The sequence below is a fragment of the Anarhichas minor genome, unplaced genomic scaffold, assembly GCF_050575085.1.
Source record: "Anarhichas minor isolate MPS153535 unplaced genomic scaffold, ASM5057508v1 ptg000136l, whole genome shotgun sequence".
Taxonomy (NCBI): domain Eukaryota; kingdom Metazoa; phylum Chordata; class Actinopteri; order Perciformes; family Anarhichadidae; genus Anarhichas; species Anarhichas minor.
Window position 1 is genome coordinate 8,284,559 of NW_027466582.1, and position 23,778 is coordinate 8,308,336.

The 23,778-nt window shown below is 42.9% G+C and overlaps 1 protein-coding gene across 4 annotated transcripts in view; it reads right to left on the minus strand.

Annotated features, from left to right (window-relative positions):
• Window positions 1-23,778, minus strand: part of utrn (utrophin) — a 159,402-nt gene that overhangs the window by 53,193 nt on the left and 82,431 nt on the right. For all 4 annotated transcript variants that reach the window (XM_076083598.1, XM_076083599.1, XM_076083600.1 and 1 more), the window contains 3 exons: window positions 9,906-10,078; window positions 8,436-8,592; window positions 359-488 (listed from right to left, as the gene is read on the minus strand). In XM_076083598.1, the coding sequence (XP_075939713.1) occupies window positions 359-488; window positions 8,436-8,592; window positions 9,906-10,078 (460 nt within the window). The remainder of the gene's footprint in view (window positions 1-358; window positions 489-8,435; window positions 8,593-9,905; window positions 10,079-23,778) is intronic.

Sequence of the window (23,778 nt, forward strand, 5' to 3'; positions counted from 1 at the left end):
GTCTTTGATTTAAAGACAACCAGACAGGCCTGCTGTGCATGTCTGAGTGCTATCTGGTCCAGGGTGTACTGAATGAGACACCATGTTGATCTGGTACTCCAAGCTGATTAAAAAGAAGTCTACGTGTAATCGTAACGTATAGAGCACTATTTTTACCCTCCGCCATTTTCAGTCGTGTCCATAGCATGTTCACCTTCTGGTAGCGATCCAACAATGCAATACGTTGCATTTTATAGATGCATTAATTACAGTTGTGCAACACTACTCACGACACAGAATGCGCTCTAGAGTATACCACTGAGTGTCTATTATATAAGGGAGTATGTCGAGGGTTTTTTTATGGAGAGTGTAAACGTGCCTGTCTTTGGCTGCAGGTTCTTGCGTGGCTCTCCGGGACCCTCGATGGGCTGGTCAGCGAGAAACATCCGGGCTTGATCCAAAGTACTCATCACCAAGTACTCGCGTTCCTTCAATTCGGACCGTAGTACCTGCAGGAGAAATGCAAAGCAATGGGTTGAAGTGGCTTCCATTTATATGAAAAAAAAAGTTAGTGTTCGGAAAAACAAATGGCTTTTTTACTTTGTAATGATTATAATAGAAAAGACAGTGTGTGATATCCAGTCAACTCTATGCAGTGATAGAAGACAGAACAAGCCATCTCAATGAGAAAGAAAGTCCATTTGAGAAACGGGGAATTCATTTATTCCCTCTGCAGGTATGTGCATGTTTGACTCTTTATCCTGCCGGCCCCAGTGAACTCCAAATGAACCTGCTGAACATGGTGTTGGATCCAGATTGCTGCTGCTGCTGCTAATCAGCTCCAACTTTCCCTTCCTTCCGAAAGAGACACTTATGATCTCCTCACACTCACTAATATGGCAAAAAGAAGACAAGCAGATGTTTATTTTCAACTTATGGATGAGATAAACAACACTCTCAGCGGCTAATTAGGTGATTGCAGAGTCTTCCCATTTTAAGCGGGAAAGCGAGAGATAAGGAGCCAGAGAGCAGCTATGTTAGGAGCGGCAGCGGCAGTGAGACTTCTGTAAACAGAGCGGCGATTGAAGACGAGAGTGCAGGGTTCAAAACAGGGCATTTCTTTTGGGGTCGGTGTGAAATTAGCTGAGTGATCTGCAGAGTAAAGTGAGCTGCTTGGAGCTATAACCCTGCAGGAATTATCACTATAAAGCCGGCTAGTGATACCACATATCCTACTCATCTTCTTACACAGAAGGCTCACACTGCGATAGACACATTAGCACACATGTAGCCACCGACACACACTCCAAGTCCCACAGTGCAGAAAAAAAAAAAGATATGAAAAGTAAAAGAAAATAAGAAATTACACTTTTCTTAACCTCATGTCAACTAGTCATCCTCGCCACAGCAGAATAAAAACAAAAAACGAAATAGAAGGCGTAAGCACGGCATGTAACGGTATAATTATTCTTGTTTTCAATATAAGTGTGACCCCTGATTGCCTATTGGAGTGTGAGATTGCTTTGTGAGGAAGCGATGTAGTTTAAGATGCTGTGAGGGAAGTTGATTAGATGCGACGACTCGCTTTGATAAAGTCTCACACTTATCAGACTTATCAAACAGACGAGTGCCGCTAGAATGAGACGCCGAAAATTCTGTTTTGTAGTCGTGCACACAACACTGACTGAGTGGCAGATGTCAAACATGCTGGGTTCATAGGGATCGTATATACAGTCCCATCTGGAGAGATACGAAGATATGGGAAAAAATGTCAGGGTGAGAGGGTGGGAAGGAACAGTCTGCTCACAGGCTTTGAGATGTACTTTTTGTTCTAGTCTCAAAATAACAAAGCTAATTCCAGGGAGTAAGTGGCTGTTAAGTTAAGTTTAGACCACCGCAATGACAATTTCACACAGCGTCCTGCGGACAAAAGTACCCTCGCGCTGAAATGGAGCGTCCCGCTGAAGATAAATTAAATCACACCTGCTAATAAATGGTTTGCTCCGTTCCAATGATTTCCTACCTGCTCACATGGAGGAAGAGAGGGGACCTTGAGAGATGGAAAGTAAATGAGAGGTGATTGAGGAAGAGGAAAAGAGGTGTGTATGTGGAGTCGAGATAAGATAAAAGAGGGTGGGGAGCTAAGCTGCGAGGACAACTGCCAGCAGAAACCAACCTCTTGCTTATTTTTAATCCGTTTTTTTGTTTTGCAGTCACAGATATGTTGGTGGCTTAAATTGGGATTTGAAAGGGATAAAATTGAGTGTGAAGATGTTGTTTATTCACAAATATTCTTTGCATAATGAGTTTAGCAAGTAAAATCAGTTTTCTTACGTCACAATCATTTTTTCCTGCAAATCACAGATAGCGTTGGTGCTCGTGTGAGCACCAACAACAACATCCCGGTTGGACGCCTGATTACAACCAGATAAAAAAAAGGAGCTCAAACAGCTGCTGCTGCCAAAATATAATCCAACTTTGGCTCTGTTTTGTGTCACAGATTTTAAAAAGTGCAAATCTCAGAACAGTTGCTTTAGGCCTGGGTGATCATTCAATACTATCTAAAGCTAGTCAAATTTAATTGATGTACTGATTTCTTTTTTTAAATTAAATTAATCATTTTGTGTCAAAAAAACATCTTTACATTGCTTTGATCTCTACATGTTTGCTGCTACGTTAACGTTCAGATGTTAAACACAGCTCCTTTAATGTTGTGCCAATCATTAACAACCATATCACACAGCCCTAGTTTGATAAATACTGTGTTATTTGTACCATTACAGTAGATGTTGAAATTGAAGACAGTATATCATCGTTTACTGTTAACTGGCTCCAAAGAGACACAGACAAAGACAAAGAAGGTCGGAACGGTGGCAACACAAGTAGTGCCAAGTAATTCCCTCTGTTAGAAACAGCCTCTGTCTGTCATCCAGCCTCTGGGTATCCGAGATCAGACACACGACAACTCCAAAGACCTTTCCCCAACGCTCACATGAGTCTTTTGAGAGATGCCTCCCACTTGCACTCACGTTATCAGAGTGACACACAAGGACACACTTTTCAGAGGAAAGTGAAGTGAAAGGTAAATATCAAACAGATGTACAGATTTAAGGCTAAGAAAAAGCTTCTTTTTTTTTTATAGCAAATCCCAGAGTTATGAGTGATAAGACATGGCTGTCTATGTCAAAGATAAAAAGGACCAGGTCTTCACTATGCTTCTGTAGTTTTTAGCAAATCAAAAAATGGTTTGGGCCACTGTGATTTGTGAAGACCAGATCAAGCTCCTGTCAATCCCACAATGCTTGATGAGTGACTGCGACCTTGGTTGTGTGCATGTGTGTGTGTATCTGAATCGTTGTGTCTGTGTGACGGTGCTCGTGTCCAGGTCTGTGATTGCGTGTGGCCATAGTAACACAGCAAACTCTTATCACCGTGTGCCCGGCGCTGTGGCGGAGATAAGATACCATTCACAACACCGCTGCTTTCCGAGCGCTGCCAAACATCCCTCTATCCCCGCTCTCAAAACCCTGCAATCTCAGCCTCACTGCCATATTACCACACCCCTAATCTTCAGGAGGAAAACAAGCCTGCGGAAACCACAATGTACCAGTTGTAAACATCAGAGCAGCACGTGACTCCAGGAGCGTTCACACACATTCAAAGAAATTACAAACTGTCAAGGAACTGGGGACTTAAAAAAAATATTGTTTTGGTATTTTTAGAAGAGGCAAATGATTGAACTTGTTGTCTGAGCCAAATTAGATTTTGCATCTGCATACAGTTACACAGCTCCAAAAGAAGCCACAGCCTGCACCTTTCCCCTCAACACCCACCGTTATCTTGGAATAGCCAGAAGCTACCGATGTGTAGTTGTTGTTGTTGTTTGCAATCATACTCACCGACATGCTTGACTAATCTACCGCTTCCAGCCTGAGCCGTATTAAAATAAGTAAAATACCCACGGACCCATGTGTCAGACTAATAAAGAAGTAAAGCATAGTTAAATAATAATGCAAACTCAAGTTTCTTCAGTGACAGTTTCTAATACAACATGGTTATTTTATTATTTTCTCTCAAATATGTATTGGATATGTTTATTTTACAATGCTGCTGCTTTCTGTTGCTTCTGGCAAAAAGGAATATTTTCAATTCCCAATGCAAATTCTTAACATAAAATCATATTTTTGTAATTTGTATTGTCACTGATCACTACCACTACTATGTAGTCACAGTTATTCATTCATTTCGTTGTCGTTTATATTCTTTTACACAAGTCTGTGCAAAGGATGCGAAGGCAAAAACAATCAAAACTTACTCACAACGAGGCAATTGAGTATTTCAAAATGTCCTTCCTTTCCTGAGAGATAAGGTAAAGTCCAGCCCAGCACTTTAATTCATTCCATTCTCCTTTGCTACCTGCCCGTTCAGGTGCAAATGGTGCTAATCAATCATGCAGGCACACTGATTAAGATGGGTTCTCTAGCGGAGTATTATACCCTCCTGGCTTTAGACGGGGTAATTGTGCCCTGCTTAAGCATATTAAGCGTATTAAGAGACTTCAAAGAAACTAAGTTAAATAAATTGAAATATAAATATAGAATCCCACTTTTTGCCAGTTTGTTTGCATACTTATTCCCTCTGAAACATTTGGAAGAGTGTTTGAAAAGCCTCAACAGTCCGAACAATGTAGACAAGAAGCCAACTGTTGCTGAAAGATAAGAGTTGTTCAAAATGCCCACAAGCACTCGGCACCTTGTTCCCGCTTCTTGAAGCTGTTGATTTAATAGAGCAGATTGATGAGTTTAATCAGCTGGATGCTGACGGAGGCCTTTTATTGGATAATTGAATGTGCAATTAATAAATGCTATTATGGCCATTTTAGCGGGGGGAAACACAGTCACAAATCAATACAGAGAGGAAGGAGCACAAAGTCACTCAAGTAATACAGGGCAATGCCATTCCCTCCCTCTCCCTCTCTGTCTCACACACTCTTTTTTTAATTCCTCCTGGGTGTTGCCAAATGAACGGAAAAGCTTTCAGGCAGAATCTAATGCAACAGTTGTGTTAGAAACTGAATGTCCTGAAAACAGACAGTGCCCCATGTTTCTGCCCCTAATAACGTCCTTTCTTCCACATATAAACCTCTTTCCATCCTCTTCCTGTCCATCACTTTCTTTAGGTGTTCCGACGACTGCTCTCTCATATTTTTCTTCCCTCTGATTCTTTAATAACAGCAATATCCGTTGCTCTCTGTTGGCCTAAGTGGCTTAGCCTTCCCTTTTTATCTCCACAAGTCTTCCAGAAAAAAAAAAGAGGGGAAACAGACAGGTTTTTCCACTTAGCCCTTCTAAGCCCTCCGTACCACATAGATACCTATTTCCATAGAGCAATGCACATTTCCCCATCACACTGACAGAGTAGCTGTGTATCACTGAGTGACTTAAGTGTGCGCGCATGAATATGTAAGCACAGGAGAATAAGCGTGCGCGTGTGTGTGTGTGTGTGTGTGTCGATGTAAGCAAGTAATAGAGCATGACGTGTTCAAAGCCCCAGCTCTTTGTGCTGCTCAGCCCCCTCATCCCTCTCAGGGTCGACAAGACCCCCAAGCCAATCTATTAAGAATACAAGGAGGAAGCAAAGGGAAAATACAATGCAACATAGTTCAAAAAAAAAAAAAGTGAGCCTTCAACTCTCCCGTCCCATTATTTCCTATTCCATCGTTCTCAAAGCTGAAGACCTGGAGATGAACAAGGAAATGGGAGAGAGGATAGAGTGAGAGAAAGACGGTAAAGAAAGGAGATGCAAACGCGAGGGAGACCAACGGCAGCACAGACACCACGGAGGAGAAAACGAGACAGAAGAGCTGAGAGAGGGTAACGAGAAAAGGAAGGTGAAAGTAGAGATGCGGGAAGATTGTATTCTCCTGCGGGTATTATGTGCTCGCAATCCCGTTCCTTATTTAATGGACCGAGTCTGATCGGCTTGGTTGAGGCCCGTCTCTGTTTTCTGTCAGTTTCTGAGAACAAGATACAGAGCGCACCGCTATATCATCTCAGACCTCAGAGGACACATTTTGATTAACCTGGGCAGTTGTTTGTTGTCTCATGGCTCAAAACGCAGACAGAACTGAAACTCAGATGTTGAGTCCCTCATTCTAGGTCTTAACTGGCAGAGTATCTCTCTTTCTTCCCATAAGCCCAAACATGAACACGTTCCTTTTAAATTCATACATCTCTTTCCTTCACAGACTGAATATATATATATATATATATAACGAGGGCAAGAGCGTTGTAGTTTTTCGTCCCTGGATACATTATATTGACCCGGTCTGGAATTGTCCTGACGGGAATAGTTTAATAATATCAGATTGAAGCCATGATTTTGAGAAACACTACTCTTTTACATAATGAGTTCTGCTTTTGAATGATGGTTCTCCATTAAATCATTAAAAGTATATACTTAGCAGGCATTACAGCAGCCAAAAAATTGATTGTCTGCCGATGCAGAGAGCCCCACTCTGTCTCTACAATAGATCAGTTATCTGCCATTCTCAATTTTTCTGTCATTGAAATTAGAGGCCGCAAAAATGCACCAAGTTAATTTTACTAATGTTGAAGCTTTAGTTCCCCGTGTCTTTGTTGGGGGTTAGGATGAGGTTTAATATTCTTCAGTTTCTAGACTTTTTTTATGTCAAAACCTTTCTTATTTCCTTTATTCCATCTTCTTCTCCTTCCACGTATCAGTATTGAGGCGTGTTTGATTCCCCTCCTTGTAATAAAGGACGTATCTTATTTCAGCTTTCTTGGAAACTGATCGTGTCTCTGTGTGCACGGTTGCTTTATTGGTCTCGTCTAGTATTGTATCTACCAACATGAAATAAGAACATGTCATGTAAAATGTAATTACATAAACATGTAGAAATGCTTGAGCTTAGAATTGTTTGTCAAACTGTAAAAAGAACGTGCGCATCCTTAAAGTGGATACACATGTACCTGGATACATACGGTATGCACACAGATAAGTTGTGTAAGTGTAGTAAGCATCATATACACAGATGTGATGGGTGTGTGTGTGTGTGTGTGTGTGTGTGTGTGTGTGTGTCCCAGAGGGCCAGAGTCTGTTGATCTGTCTTAGTGTGGGTGTGATCCTGCGCCCACGCACAAACAACACGTGTATTAACTCTCGAGGCATTTTGGGGAACAAAATAATGACGTGGTGAACGGAGTGCGGAGAAACGCATTACGATGTGAAGAGCGACATCAACAGTAGTAGCGGCCGGCAGACTGGGAGTAAACAGTAGCCGCAGGGTTAGTCATCTATCTGAAAGCAATTACACGCCAAAGCACTATCACAATAAATAATACAGTGGGGAACACGGATGACAAATAGCAGTATGGACAAAGGTGCGAATGGGTCGGCACAAAAAGATATTGATCTCGTTAGAATAAATGATGTGATGTGAAATAAGAGTGGTAAATAACAATATTTCTAGGAATGAAATAGAAGGAACTCTGATTGTGTAGTAGTAATTTTGATATTGGTCTTTATCTCTGCGCTGATACAAGCTTTGTGCTTGTTGACTGCTGAGTGACCATAATAACACTGCTGATTATCAACCACGGAGAGGAAAAACATCCCGCTGTGGTTCTGCTTGACTGCTGCAATCTGTACTTCAGCTAAACTTACTGCAGCCACCACGCTGACCAGCCTAATGTAAATAATGTCGGGGTGATTACTGCTACTGCTTTATGGTAACAGTGTCTTCTTGTGGTTTCAGTCCGTCCTGTTTGGCACTTGTGTAGACACTCAATACAGTGACTGCATGTACATGAACACTTGCACCAGCACTATAAAATACTGTTCAACTGCCTGGATTATCATCTTCGGTCTGGATCATTACAGGTTATAGGTAGAGCGCAAGATTTCTTAAAGCGAGACTAATCTAGCATTGTGTCGCCTGGTCCAGTCTGGAAGCAGAGTTATTCTCAATTAAGCAGGACGGCACAGATCGTAAGATTGAATGATGGCTTAATTCTATTTTACTGAGTCATTAGCAGTCAAATAGAATTAAGTCCTAGTAAAGCTATCGACATGATGCTTATTTAAATTCTCATCCAGTTGCCTTTGACTTAAATGCCCTGTAAACCCACACAGGTGTATTTATTTATTCTGCCTAATAAAAACTGCTCTGTTGAGGCAAGTCAGTACACACACCAAAGAGCCTTTAGGAAAGGTCCAATGAGGCAAAATAGGTTAAACGCCTTGATAGCACATTAAAGAAGGGCCTTTAATACATGGTTACAAAAATGCTAAAACCTATGCAGTAGAAATGCTTTCTCATCTGGGAAAAACTCAAATACTCAACTTTTAGGAAAGTTGAAGAAAACAAAGGGGGACAAGGTATGATGAATCTAGTCCAGAGTGTCAGGAGCATTGCCTGTGGCGACAGAACGTACCGTGCAGTGGTTTTGCTGTTGCAGCAGAGTAGGGACATCTCCTCCGATGGGCATCTGCTTGGCCAGCTCGTCATCCTTCGTGCAGATCCACCTCCACAGCTCCTCCAGGAGGCCCAGCAGACGAGACCAGCGCTCAGCACTCGCCTCCAGATGGGCTCTGCCAACATACACCGTCCGCTTACGCTATTATTATACTGTGTGCATTTTAAACTCTCACTTTTGAAGCCTATACAGTCTTGTACAGACATAAAGCTGTGTATTTAAGAGACACACATGTAACATAAATGTAGACCTATTGAAGGCTGATTTATTTATACAGAAGTAATGACACTGATTATATAAAGAATAGAGCACAGCTCACCCGGTATCAGACTTGCTGAGATGCTGGAGCTATAGACTCTCGTGTGCTTAATTAAGAAAAAGCATCCTCGCACTAAAATCGGTGCAAAATCTTTATATATAGCAAGCTTTTGGTCAGAGACCCTCTTCAAAGCAAGAACCAGGAAACTGATGATTTTAAAAAGTGCATAGCTTACGAAAACATAAAAGAAGAAATCAACGAAAACAACTTTATTACGACAGAAGCCCTGTAAAAACCTGATCCCTGACCACTCGAGTGGTAGACTTTATTCATGAAGGGGAACACAAGTTAGACGCTAATTGTGTGGGTGGTAGCATGCATGCAATATGTGTTGATAAGCACTTTAGTTTTCCTCTAGGCATAATGTTTCTGAACACAGTGTACAGAGACCTCCTATTGCCGCTCGCTGAGTTAGCCATAATTACACATGTACTGCAATTAAGGCATAATGGGCCATATACAATCAACAAACCTGGTGCCCCATCTCCCACACAGACAGATCTCTCACTGTCTATTTTTCTCTCGCTTGTCTTCCTGTGGAACATGTCCAGCCCATTACGTCTGCACTGCTTGAACTTGACCCAAGGACTTTCCAGGGAAGAATCCTTTCCTGCACCTTTTGTTATTTCCCCTCCCTTCCCTCTTCAGCCTCTTCAACCTCTCCAACCGTTCCCCTTGCCCCTGAAGCTTTGTTGTGCTCTTCTGCTGCTTCTCGCCAACCTCCCCTCTTCCTTGTTGTCTTCATCTCCATCTGGCCCTGTCAACTTCACTTTCACCTTCACTTTCTTCACCCTCTGCATCGCCAATCTTATTTATTTATGCCAAGGTTGCAGCTGACGCGGCATTGTCTCCGTCCTCAGAAGTTTATGTGCCACTGTGGCAGCCATGATGTCCTTTTGGAGCTGTATCTCATCCCTGTGCTTCACGGCAGACATGTGGAACACAGGAGCTACCGTATCCATACAGCTGACCGGAAACGCAACAACCTATTTAAATATTCCACAACATGCAGTATGTCACATGTGGTTTTCCATGAATCCAAGACATGCTGCTTGACCACAAACACTGGAGCAAACACACTTGTAAGCACTGGATGAAGTTTCACTGACCGGATGTTGGCAGATTTGGTCTTCAGGTCGCTCCAGCGTTGGTTCATGTCATCCAGTCGATGTTGGAGGAACACAGCTTCCTCCGAGCTGCCCAGAGCCTTGACCATCTTCGACTTGTTTCCGTCCACACTCTTGTAGATGTCATTGTGGGCATCGATCTCAGCCTGGATGTCCTGCAAATACACAGACAAAAAAGAATTGTCACAAGTGACCCATTTCTTCAGGTAAACTGAAGTCTCAGTCAGTCAAGCAGGTTTATTACAAAATCATCCACAGTGTGGACATCAGAGTCTTCTAGGCTGTAACAGCTGAGTGTTTAAGAACCGAAAATAACGTTGGATTTTGTCGTAAAGGACTGATCTTGAGGGAGTTCACAGCTTACCGCACACATTTCCAGGGGGCAGAGAAGTTTATATTTTTATGAAATGTCCTCAAGGTACTTTTTGACTCTGACTAAGAAGATTTTAGCTTCTACCCTTTCACTGACTTCCAAGGCCTACCCGAACCAGAAGCAAGTCCCTAGGCAATGTCTGCCTCGATACTAATGCTGCATAAGGTTAAACCAGAGCATCACCAAATCAAGCTTTGATCATTTGATGCTGGGATACAGTATGCCATACTAGTGCATTGCAGTGCTATTCCAAAACACTGCGATTGTGTGTGTCTGCGGCTACAAGATGCCACTAAATTACAATGTGACAAAGTACAATTTTTCCATGTATACGAGTGTCCTTAACAAGGCTGCACTATTACACAACCACATCTCAAAGGGTATGCGTTAGTGTTTGTGTGTGAGGGTGGAACCACAAGGGGGGGATGACGCAAGAAGAGGATCCTGTCAAATGTTTTATTTTTAGATGTGTAAAACTGCTCCATTTTCTCCCCTCTCTCTCTCTCTCTCTCTCTCTCTCTCTCTGGTGGGACTCCCTTCAGTTCAACCCATTTGAACTACAGATAAAGAAATGACTCCAATACCACACGGACGAGTGTAACACTGCCTGCAGCACAGAGACAGATTTGCAAATGGGAAGAAATGAGTGCAGATAAGAGAAGTGTAATGAGACATATAGCATACATAGTATGGTGATGCAAAATATTGAGGTCATTGTGTGTGAAATGACCCATCTTCAGTGCCTGCAGTTGTTGTTCGTGTATCCATCACGTTGTTGCATTACAGATTGGAAATTACTGAAATCAATCAAGCATTTCTTTCTACAATTCCTGTCAAACTGCCTTATCTGGGAAAATGAAAGGAATGTTGCTGCACTGTTTCCTTGTAGTCTCTGCAATATTAAAATAATTGACAATTACCAACAGAGGTTATTAAGAGGCAATTAGAGTATACTCCGCTTTCACAAATCAGTAAATTAAGTGAAGTTTGCAAATTGAATTCTGTAAAACCAATGTGCCCGGAACAAGTGACTGTTCATCACCAGTCAAATCACACAAAAAGCAATATACTTATGTACTTGCATACTTACTCATGTAGATTACATATATTAGAGAGACCATACAGTAATGGAAACCCCTATTATCATACAAATATAGACACAAACATGCCTACCAGCAAGGGATTCAAGGCTATTAAATGAAGGTGGAGACACCATGAGAATGATGGTGTCTGACACACGCGCAAAGTGACAGGAGCTGCGATGCTGGAGAGTCGTGTTCACGCCAGCTAGGGAGCCTGTCGGCAAGTGCAGACTAGGGATGCACTGATCAGACTTTTTCAGCTCCAATACCGAAAGCGATATCTGGTCTTTGGGTATCGATACAGAGTATATCAATCCGATACCTGTGTTTAATGAATAGGCTGTGAGCCTCACTGTGTGGAAGTGACCACTCTTTTATGTGAAAGGCAACATCCGGCTCCAGTTTAACATAGCTTTCCAAGTTTGTAAAACAACACGTAACAAACGAATATAAAAAGATATAAATGCACTGAATTGTTATTCATTAATATAATGGTATCCGATACAGATGGGCATATTGTCACCTATACCGGATCCAGCAATTTGAGTCAGCATCGGACCGATGTCCGGTATCAGTATTGTTATTGTTGCATCTCGTGTGCAGACCAGATTTGACTTTGCATGTGTTGTACTACACTGATATCACGCTGGGACTTCTCCTCTACTTTAGCCTCCTTGAAGGGATTGAGGGTGTTGCACATCACATGGGGGACACAGAGTGGATGCAGGTTAGCTGCACATGACAACATGTGGTACAGTAAGCGGACCGTGTGACCACACAGCTCCGCTTCTCCGTAAACTGTGTTCTTGAACAAATGAACGGACAAAATACAATCCAGTTACAGTAGAACCAGACTTCTCTCAAAACAACTATCAATTACCACAGTCATCCGTGGCACCGCGCTGCAATTTACTGACTGCCAATAGCCATTTCACAAAGGCTGAAGCAAATCCCTCCACTGTGATTTGCAAGGATAATCACCCGATGGCTTTTTGACACAAATCAAATGCTTCTTAAAAGGTCATAGAAGAGAGGAAGAGTGAGAGAGATAGACAAGCAGAATGAGAAAGAGACAGTAAGAACGACAGAAAGAGAGAGAAAGACAGACGTATAGGAAAAGAAAGACGGAAGGACAGACAAAAGAGTGAAAGATAGAGTCATTCTGTCACTCAGCCAGCTGGCCGTGTTTCAAGTCATTACCAAAGTGCTTCCCTTTCCGTTGTCTTTAGCACTTCTACTTCCACTGGACGTAATCCTGACTGCACACACACCAGCACACGCTCTCACACCGTCACAGAAGGCACACAGACTGTGTGGGCATACAGAGGCACATATATATATTCATTTACAAAGCTCCCTTTAAATTTCATTTCACCCACTGAAAGACTACTTTGAGCCAGTGGTTTATGTATGTCAGTGTGTGTCCTGGGGGGCTTAAGTGTGGTAATGGATCACTTTCTGTCTCTTGCTCTTTAACACACACACACACACACACACACACACACACGACCAAAACAGAAAACATCTGTGTGCCACAGGTCACCGTGTCAGCTACAAAAAGTCTCTGTTTGCCACTATTCTATGATGTATTCATGGGCTTGTTGATAGAAATGAACTCAAACAGCTTTAGGCTAATCGTGAAGATACTGAAGACAATGACGACATGATATATAAACATAAAATATAAAAAGCACTCATACATACACATCACAAACGGACAGCTACTGACTCAACTGAACCACTAACTCAGGGAGGGAAATTGAAAGGTTAATGGGTTCTGAATCTCATGCACACTTTAATGAGTGATAAAGATTTGTTGGAAGTGGGCTGCTGCTTGGAGCGCAGCTGAGAAGTGACACACTCTCTAATTTTAACCGAGGTTAAAACTACTACTTAGAGCTTTATGAAGAATAAAAGCATTAAACACACAGTTAAGCTGTGGCTGAGGTAAAATACACCCAACAAAACAAAATGTCCTTTTGATGATACTTTTGCCCAAAATAAGTATTTCACATTGACAAACAACAAGGACCCTTACTGGGCGAAGCCATGTTTGTCTTTAGCCTTTATTAACACAATTACTGTAAAGGTTTGCTTTGACAAATTAGACCTAATTCAAAGCTCTGGGTCTCATTCTATACTCTCTCTCTCTGCATGGTCGCGCTCTCTAATACCTAGCAAAGCAGGCCAGAACTGATTATACCATTTTAATGAGTGCAATAATGACTGTTGAGACCTTATGAAGCTGAATACATTAGGTCCACAACTACAAACACGAGAGACGGCGAATCAATGGTGGCTGTGCTTGTATTCATGGTGTTAAAAAGACTTAGACGCCACTGTGAGACCAAAAATACATCCCAAGATCAGTAAACATATACCTGTTCAAGCTTTTTGAGCAGCTCCTGCAAGCTGAAGTTCAAGCCAATCATATTGGAGCGTGTGCACAGACTCCTCCCGCTCCCTCCGGTGTCTACATGTTCTCTACTGTCAAACAGATGGAAGGTCGGCAAGGAGTCAGCGCAGGCAGGTAAGTCCTCCAGTGGTTCTGGTCAAAACAGATACCTTCAACGTCAAGGCTGGGATCAATACTAAATCCAAAGTAGGAACAAACTTCAATCCAACCACAGAGAAACCCGGCTGTTGTAAAGAATTCAAAAGCAAGAGGGTCAAAGTCGATTCGCAGTCCCAAAACAGGCAATTCACACACCCCCCGGCAGCACTTGGGCATGCGTGGCGGTGTGTGTGCTCGCCCAATCCCGCCACATGTTCGTAGCATCCTCTTTGGAAAGGCAGCAATGCTCAGAGTTGGGATGACAGCTACCCTGCAGTCATGCTTCAGAGCTGGGACTAGGATTAACGGGACGATTGGTGCCACTGTAGGCTGGACAACGTAGAGGCTGGAGGCTGACAGCTGACTTCTTCTGGCCAGGAATGGGGCACTAAAACTGGGAGAGGAATCCAACAAATCTTGGGTGGACGTCTGCAAAAAGGAGATAACGTTTCGTGTCTTGAGGGCCGGGCCGCCTGATGTAGACCTCCGAATGGCCGAGGACAGGTCCAGCTCTCTCCTTCAACTTCGCCGTACTTCCCTTCCTGCACTTCCCCTCTGGGCATGAAGGAAGCTGTTTACACGATGTCCGGCAGTCCAACCCAGAGCAGGGCTGCGGCATTTGCTCTCAATTACTCGGATAAAAAGCACTCTATTCCTGCCAGTCACACAAGTCCACACAGTTCAAGAGGAGCAGTACAAAGAGGCACATGGTTCGCCCTCTCGTTCCCCTGCGTGAAAGGTAACGGGGCTCAAAGAGACAGAGTCACCTCAGTGTCTGCCTTACTACCCACTCCCCTCGGCTCTCCAGCACCGGTCTGGTCTCACTCTATCACACCCTCATAATCACTTTCATGACTGGGCCACTTAGTCAAAGAATGCCTTCTTCTTCTCCTGGAGCCACGTGTTCGCAGGGAGCTGCCTCGGGACTTGGCGTCTCGATCCCGGGTCGGTAGTCTTGACTCTTCAGCCTCTTTGAGTTGAAGCTCTGACGATTATCTCCTCTTTGCCTCTTGAGAGGGAGGAGAGGTTGATTCGTTTGTCATCCTGTTCGCTGTCCCCCCTCCCCCCCAGTGGGACGAGGAAACTTCTGAAAAAAAGTTACGTTTCTTCTTTGGCTTTTTGGTCCTTAGAGGGTCAAACAAACACTCGTACTGGTGTCCACATCCCTCTCTCCTCTTACTCTCGCTCTCTCTGGCCACTGGCCCCACTCTTTCACACAGCTGTGAATACAGCCTACCCCTCTCTCTCTCTCTCTCTCTCTCCCCCCCCCCCCTAAACTAACTCAACACACTACACACCCACTTCCTGAGGCCTGTATGGGCAGAGAGCATGGTGTAGAGAGGAAAGTTTAGAGTAGAAACTTCACATGGTATTTCGTTGTTACAAAAGGATTCAAATGTGAGAATGGCACAAAGATGGAAGTGATAAAAGGGACAATTGAGCAGAGTGCAAGATGGCAGGAGAAAAAAAAGAAAAGTGTGTCTGGGAGAGTTAAAAGAAAGAAAGTGAGGGCAGAGGGCCAAGTGAGCAGAGCTCCACTAGTGGAACGTTCTACCTGTCTGGCTCAGGGGTGACGAAAATATGTCTGTTTTGTTAAAAGAATAAAGGACAGGGCAGACATAATCTTCTGTACAGAGCACATTATTCATGCATTTTAATCAATGTTCAACACCTTTCTTTGACAGCTCCTATTTAAAACTTTAACTCCGGGAACTACTGAACTACTGAAGCTCGTTACGGTTCAGATCCCATAATGTGAATACCATCAGCCTGCAGAGGACTGCATCAAGAGAGCGCTGTGGTTCCTACGACAGAACAAAGACCGAATGCGTGAAATGAGTCTATTAATAATAACATGTTTGGAGAGGCTTGGCTATAGGGGCTGTGGTCTATAGGGCTATGTAAAAGAGATGCAAGTATCCCATTAAAATGTATTCCATATATTAAACCTGTATGTGGAAGTCTTTGTGTTGCCAGTTTGTGTGAGTGTGTGTGTTGGCATTTTGAGCAGCAGGGTAGACATGTGGTGTGCATCAAAGACACGCAGACAGATGGCTGTCGACCGAGGAAAAAAGAAAAGAAAAGATACAATACAACGTTGCATATTCATAACAGAAAGACTTTGAAGTGCGCTTAGCTAATTAAAAATATTTACATACTCGAGGCTCTTAAAAAGCATTTTTGATCTGCGCCCGACAAATATATACTATTTGATGGCTTTCCAGCGAAGGATGTGAAATGAACTGGTGGGAATTGGCACATTTGACAAGCATAACTAATTCAACAATGAGTGGAAACTGAGATTAAGCAGGAAAAAAAAAAGAGATGAAACAACCTTTTTGTGCAACATGTTTGGCAATTTTGGCTTACCAAGGGTTTTGAACATAGTGGAAGCAACTTCTATCATTCACACAAACAAGACACTTATTAACACGCACATATGTGGAGCTTAAGGCAGGAGACGTCAGGGGTTAACGTTGGGCTACATTACTACACTAAGCGGATTAGGACCATTACAGGGGTAAGAATGGAACGGTTCCAATCCCTCAGGAAAGAAATGGACTGATTGAGAAGAGAGAGGCAGTGACGACGAGTAACGCTTGTATGTAACAGGAAAAATAAATAGTAAAAGTCATCAGAAGTCATGATATAAGAAAGAGTGTGAGGAGTCAAAAGAGACAGAAAGGAAAAGTGAAAGATGGTATATCTGCCTATAATTACTAAGAAGCTGAGAAAAGGAAGGAGAGGAAAGAAAAGGTTGGGAATTTTTAATTGGAAACTACAATTTATGCGACGCAAACCTTTAAAGCTGCATAAATCAATATTCCTATTTCTTCTACTGAAAGTAAAATATTGCTGCTTTAAGAATAGACATCTTGGACCAATAATTCAGGTTGTGCTCGATGCCTTTATGTAATAAACAATTATGAAAAGGGAGGCCACTTTTATTCATCCACTAACAGAAGTCAATTCAGAAGAGACACTGTTCAAAGGGAACGATCTGAACAAGAGAAAAAAGCAAGAGACGAGAATGTGTATTTGCCCAATCCTCAAATGCAGCTCACCTTGTCTCACTAACAACCACTTTGGCTTTAAAAAAATAATAATAACTTAAGAGAAAACTGCCAAAAAGGGAAAATGTGAACGAGTCAAAGAGCAACAGATGAAGAGTTTTGCTGTCTCCGATGATGTCAAGAGGGAGCAGAGGCCGTACCGTCTAAATAAAGTTGGGCAACCATATCAGCAAGATCACAAACAGAGCAAATTAACACCACAGTGAACAAACACAAACAAGTACACCCAGAGCCAGATTTCACAGGAGGACCCGTCTGCCACGGTAACGCTCTGAGGCTATTCCCCAGTCGGATCATTGAAGATTCATCCCGTCTAATCCGGACTTCCTACCTCTACAATTTAGTGTCAGACAAAAATCAATGTAGCTGCAGCATTCCACCATAATTCTCACAAATAGACCACATCCAGTGAAGTCACTTCCTGTGCCCCAAGGTTATCACTGACACTCCTCTTCCTGTTAGGAGGGCAGCACCCATCTGGGGAGATTAGGGCCCTGACTTTGTTTGTATACACAGCATGTGTGTGTGTGTGTGTGTCTGTGTGTGTGTGTGTATGTGTGTGTCACTGGCAGACAGAGTAGCTGGAGTGGTTCTTCTTTGCCGCTCATTCGGCGGTACAACAAGCAAGTCAAACTGTGGAACAAATCACAGTGGGTGTGCAAAGATGAAAGCGCTCTTCGTGTATGTTATGGGGCACGAGTGCTCTTCATTCAAAAGTAAACATACACTTTATTATTTAGTCACGTTTGCTGTGGTAGTAGGTCTTTAATCACTCCATAATGTACACCTTTATCTTGTTTTTTTCGACGCGATTACAGAGCGAATAGTAGCTTCAGTCGTCACAACCTGAAGACTCTTTGCTTTTGTCGCCACAAGGTTAGTGCAGCTCTCAGTTTGAATGGTGGGTAGGAGGAAGAATGGAGGGAAATAGTGTGGTAGATGGAACAGCATTGACAAAATGGTGCCGTTCAACAGCATGTGTGCGTCAACCGCATGACGTTTTCACATCCTGTGCGTCTCCCAGGAAGAGAGTCATCGGACATTCCAATTTTGAAACACATAAGTTGTGTGTGTATGTATATTTATACTCTTCATATCTCAGTGCTGGGCTCACACTGCCAGATGGCTTTTATCTGACGAAGGCTGTCCACGTGACTCTAGTGAAGGATTTGCCGTCTAAATCTCAACTTGTGTACGTCAACACAACTCCAGATCCAAAATCAAGAGAACTCCTTAAAAAAAAAAAAAAAACAAGAGCGAGTACAGTGCAATGGAAACGAGCACAATGCCAACAGCAAAGTCAAAGCGGTAAAACATTTCCCTGAGTCGGCGAATTGTTAACGTGCACTTTAGAAAGCGTGTCCATTGACAGCTGACCAGTGCTGATGTGACAGAGCTGCCATTACAGAAGACAACTTGGAGTCAAAGGTCACACACATCACTAATAACTTATTCCAGGGATCCAATAATGGACCGCGAGTCATCCATGTAATCATAAGCAAGAAAAAGGTGCATCCTGAAATTCATATGTAACTCCTAAACAGGGAAATAGAAGTTGATTGGGAGCGCTGTGTACTGTTGCCTGATAATCAGCTATTGATTCTGTTGGGCCTTCTGTGTTTTTGTGTGTCTACAAGACACTTTGTAGATGCCCTAAAGATTGAGGTGAAATGCAGAGGCTCTTAGACACTAATCCTTGTGCAGGAGAAGAACACAGTGGCTTGTTACTGCTTACTGTTTAATGAATGATGTTAATGTGAACTAGCAGCAGGAGAAAATGTTCATTTTGTATTAGCAATAACTTCAAGGCACAATGTGTAGGATTTTCCTACAATACAATTAAACTCAAAAGAAAAAAATCTCTCTCGATCATCACTTATGAGTGTGTGTGGCGGTGTCTGCAGAGACCCCGTCCTCTTCCGGTGTTTTCTTATTTTGATGTGTGCGAGAAGTTTCAGGGTGTCAACCTCTATAAAAAAAAAACGTATCAACCAGGTGCATGATCTTCAGCACGCATCCGAGAGGAAGGTGGGAAAATGCCAGACACGGCATTGAAAAAACGCCAAATAATGAGGCAAAACACAGAGCAGACAGAACTCGTTCCAAAATGAGAACGAACGTGGGGAAAGGGAAAAGTAAACATTGACGGCAGACATAATTGCAGACAGACATAATTGCTACAGACATAATTGCTACAACCAGCAATGCTGGATTGCACACATAAGGCATTTCCTATGAAAACCTTGTGCAATTTAAGTCCCCGCCGAAAAAAACAACAACTTATCATATGGAGAGGTAATGTAAATACATTGAATGCCTTTTGCTGGAATAATGCCGATCGTAAACAGTATCAAAGCGAGGTTAGATTTCATAAAAATCTTAAGTGTTGAAACTTCTAACAGTTCAAAACTGAAACTGAGGTCTCCGAAAACGACAGGGAATAATGAATTCCTGGATAACACACACTTTCAAGCAAAAAGATTTCCACTCACTACATTTTGAAGAAAATAAACTTGCTGAATTGACTGGATTTTAAAACCACATGCCTGCTGTGGGGCCCTGTGAGTCCTTATCAGCCTGCTCTTCACTAGTGTTCAAAGATTTCTTTCCTTTTATCACTGCTTTACTCCAGCAGGGCATCTCTTCCCCTTTCTCCCCAGTCCTCAAGACTATTTGAAGTGGTGTGCCTATTGGGAACAGTAGATCTTGACCGCGGTAGGGGGTCTGTCAGTGCGTAGGGAGCAATAAAAAAAAAAAAAAAAGTCTCTGTGACGTGATTGCTTCTGAAGCTGCCGTCGCCTCCACACAACAGGCAGAGATAGGAGCGGGCCACCTGTTGTGTTTGATGGGGAGGAACGGGGCCTCGAAAGGTTATGTGACTGCACCAATTAGACTGTTGAGCTAACAAAGGGCTGTTACCCGCTGTAGAAGAACCCCTGTGTGAACAAAAACACAGAGGAGTTATGGAGCTACTGTCTAAATAATAGACCATCACGCGTCATAACTAAGACCTCTTTGTTGGAGGGGGAAGATGATGAGTGACGATAGAGAAGCTAAAACACTCACAATATGTTGTGCAACACACATACAGTAGAATGTAACCCAAACACACAGAGAGGCCTAAAGAAAACGAGGAAAATTACTAGTATTGTCATTATACTATAAAAAAAACAACCAGCAATGGTATTTGGCCTGAAGCAAGACGAGAGAAACTAATGAAGATCATGATGAACCTCCATTAAAGATGAATGAAAAGGTAATTTAGACCGCAATAATATCAGGAAAAGAACAGATGGCACAATGCCCTCAAGAAAGCAACGGTAAAAACAACAAATGAAGCAGAAAGTGAAGCGTTTATAGCTACGAAGGCATGACGGGATTACCTCAGGTTATTAGGTTATTTTCCAATCATTTGAATGGTGTGTTTCGGGACCAGAGATAACAGGTAGTGTGGGAAAGGGTTGTATTCAAATCCTCCTCTGCCCTCCACCTCCAACAAAAAAAAACATTCCACAGTAGTTTCTGATAACTCCACCTGGTAATCAGATACTTTGCTGTGAACTCACTTATGCATCAACATCACCGCTACCACCCACACATCCTCTTCAATATACGCCCTGTATCAACTCAACGTGGGTTTAAAAAGGGGGGAAAACACATCAATGAAATATTAATTCTGCCCTGCATTTCCCCCTCAACTTACACCATATCTTTGCCTTCAAGCGACAAACAGAGGAAAAACAAAAACACCATTCAGAGATACAAATATGAAGTCTCTGGACACGGTGAGTTCGTAAACACTGACCTGCTCCTCACATATTGTTTACAACTGCCTGTTATTGAAGCTAGAGACGTGCTGTTCAGCTCTGGTGTCCATGAGACAATTTATTGGGTTCACATTGTTCTACGGAGGGGAAGAGTTTCCCAGTCGTAGTGACCCTGCGGGTAAAAGGTTCAGCTTTGAGCGTTAAGAGATAAAATAATGGGACAGTTTCTGTGCACCCCTCAATTAACTGCTCTATTGATCTCAAAGATAGACCAGCTGGGAGTCTGAAATGACGTCTGGATGAGAATTAGAGCTTCATTACAGTTAAAATCTATATATATTATAATGTATATACCACAACCCACACGTTCCCCTCCGTTCTGTCTCAGTCTAGCAAAGAAATACCATGCCAATGGAATCAAACACTCAAAACAGCAAACAGAGAACAAGCAGCGCCCATTTGATGTCAGATGATTCCCATTTCCATGACCCAAAAATCACACAGCGTAGGGGTGTGTGTGTCTGTGTGTGTGTGTGTGTGTGTGTGTGTGTGTGTGTGTGTGTGTGTGTGTGTGTGTGTGTGTGTGTGTGTGTGTGTGTGAGAGACTGCCCAAATGCTACAGACCGAGTTCCTGTCCGGTCCCACAGGGACGAGCCGCTGGGTGGGACTCAACAACAGCGCTGCAGTTGAGGGGAAAGATAAGCCAACGCCAACCACTACGCTGTTACAGTACAACACAGACATTTCTGCTTTATACAAGAACATAGGCTATGGAACTGTTTTTATATCGGAGAACTTTTTCTAACTTGCTTTAACAACGAACGATTGGGGAGCCCTGTTGGTCTGAAGGTTTAATGCACTGACCATGAACATCAACATCCCCGGTTTGAGTCCAGCTGGGGGACTTTTGTTTGTTCCACCTCTGGAGTCAAGCCGTATAAAGGCAATAAAAAAAACCAGTGTAAAAACTACTTTAAAAAAAGTTTTAAAAGACACAGAGAGGACACTGAGGAGGGATTCAACAAGACGGGGTTTGATTAAAGGTGAAAGAATGGTCATAAGGAGGAAGACTCAGTGAGGAGACTAGATTGTGCAAACAATTCAAACCGGACTCCTCTGGCCTGACAGAGGAGAGGAGGAGACGGCACAAACTGAGAAGAACACATCCCTGTTGGGCACTGAGTGTCCAATAAAGTGTGAAATGAGATGATGTGTAAGACAAGAGTATGTGATATAATATGTGCTGTACATCGTGCTGGCTACCCAGGCTGTTTGGTCTTCTCACTGTACACATTCTTCTTTTAATGTTACCTTTTTGAAAATCTGAAACAGGCTGGATATTTTTTTTCTCAGCAAAATATGCCAAACCTGCCCTTCTGTTCCAATGCGTTGCTTTGTGATTACTTTCTAGGTTTCTCAGTCAGACCCCGGGGAGATTCCAAACAAAAACTATCGGATTTATACCAACGAGCCAAACGAAAACAAAGCTGGCATCGTTCAATGAATACACAATAACAGAGTTTGAAATACCTGTGCTGAAAAAGAGATGACACTGAAATAGTGGGCGCATAAGTGTATGATGAGTTATACAGCCGATGCGCTCCATCCACACCCCTGCTTCTCCACCCTACCCCTCATATAAACTTTTCATCGCTTCTCTTAGTCATGATCGTCTTCCTCCTCTGCTCCCGTAAACTCCAACTACACTTTCTAACCGTCTCCCTCCTCCTCCATCGCTCACTTTCAGCACCTCCATTTCATCCTACTCATCTTTTTTTTTACTCTATCCTCCTCCTCAGAGTTATTTTATTGTTCAGGCAAGGGAGTGAGATATCTAACCTCCATAGGTCGTACCCCCCCCCCCCTGTCCCACCCCTCCTATCACCCCAACTACTGGCTGAAGGTTGGCTCATTCCTTCCTGGAGTGTTTACTGTAGGAGAGCTGTCTAGGCCAATATCACAGTGTTTTCTGTCGTGCTGAGATAAATTACCTCACCCATCATTCAAGCAGGACTCTGGTTGGAGGTCCTGTCTTCATTTGTCCTCATCCCTTCCCGATGCACTGCTTCCCTCAACGTTGCTCTTCATATATCTCTCTCTCCACTTGTGTTCCTGTCTTAACATCGACACTGCATGCTGCTATTTCTAACCACAAGCTCCTAACCATGTGCTATTGTTGAGTGAAATGACTCCTTTTATGGTATGTAATCCCTGATAGCCAGTGTACCCATCAGATTTAGAATACATCTAAATCAGTGTTGTTGTTTTTTACCTTGGTCTAAACTGCTATAAATATGTATGACTTTAGTTTCATATCCTGTCTCCCACTGTGAATCCATTACAAGTTTTGATGAGTGTCATCCGCGTACAGTGCTCTCCTCCCTGGAGATGGTTTGCACAGTGCAACAATTTAGCACATGGCGTGGACGCCTGAGCTCAATTTTCTTCCTCTGGACGAACACTGAGACACTTTAACTCCACTGGGCATGAGGTGAAAATAAGAAAATTGAAAGGAGAGTGCGTCCTGTGTTCCCTGTGGTTTCTCTCTCTCTCTAAGCTCTTCATCTCTAGGGATACATGTCTTCTTTTCATCAGTGACAAAAGCAATGTTCTCTAGTATCACCATAAAAATCGAATCCTTAAATGAATCATCTTTGTCCAATTTTATTCCCATCTCACCAACACAGGTCTTGGTGGTTCCCGATTGACTTTCCCTGAGACAGAAATTAGGGGAATCACTCGAGCTTACGTCATACTCGGTGTCTTCGTGGCCTTATCAGGTTTCTCTCCAGGGATCAGATCCAGCTCTATAATTGTAAACCCTGAAGTCAGGACGGCACACTCCACTCCAGACGTGCCTGTACTACTACTCCCTCCAGAGGAGGAATCAGGACCACTTGAAAGAACTTTTTTTGTTTGTTTTTTCACTTTTCAGCAGCATGCACACCTCCGCTAGAGTTTGAGAGCAGTCTTCTAACAACACCAGCTGCCTCACGGCTCTGCAG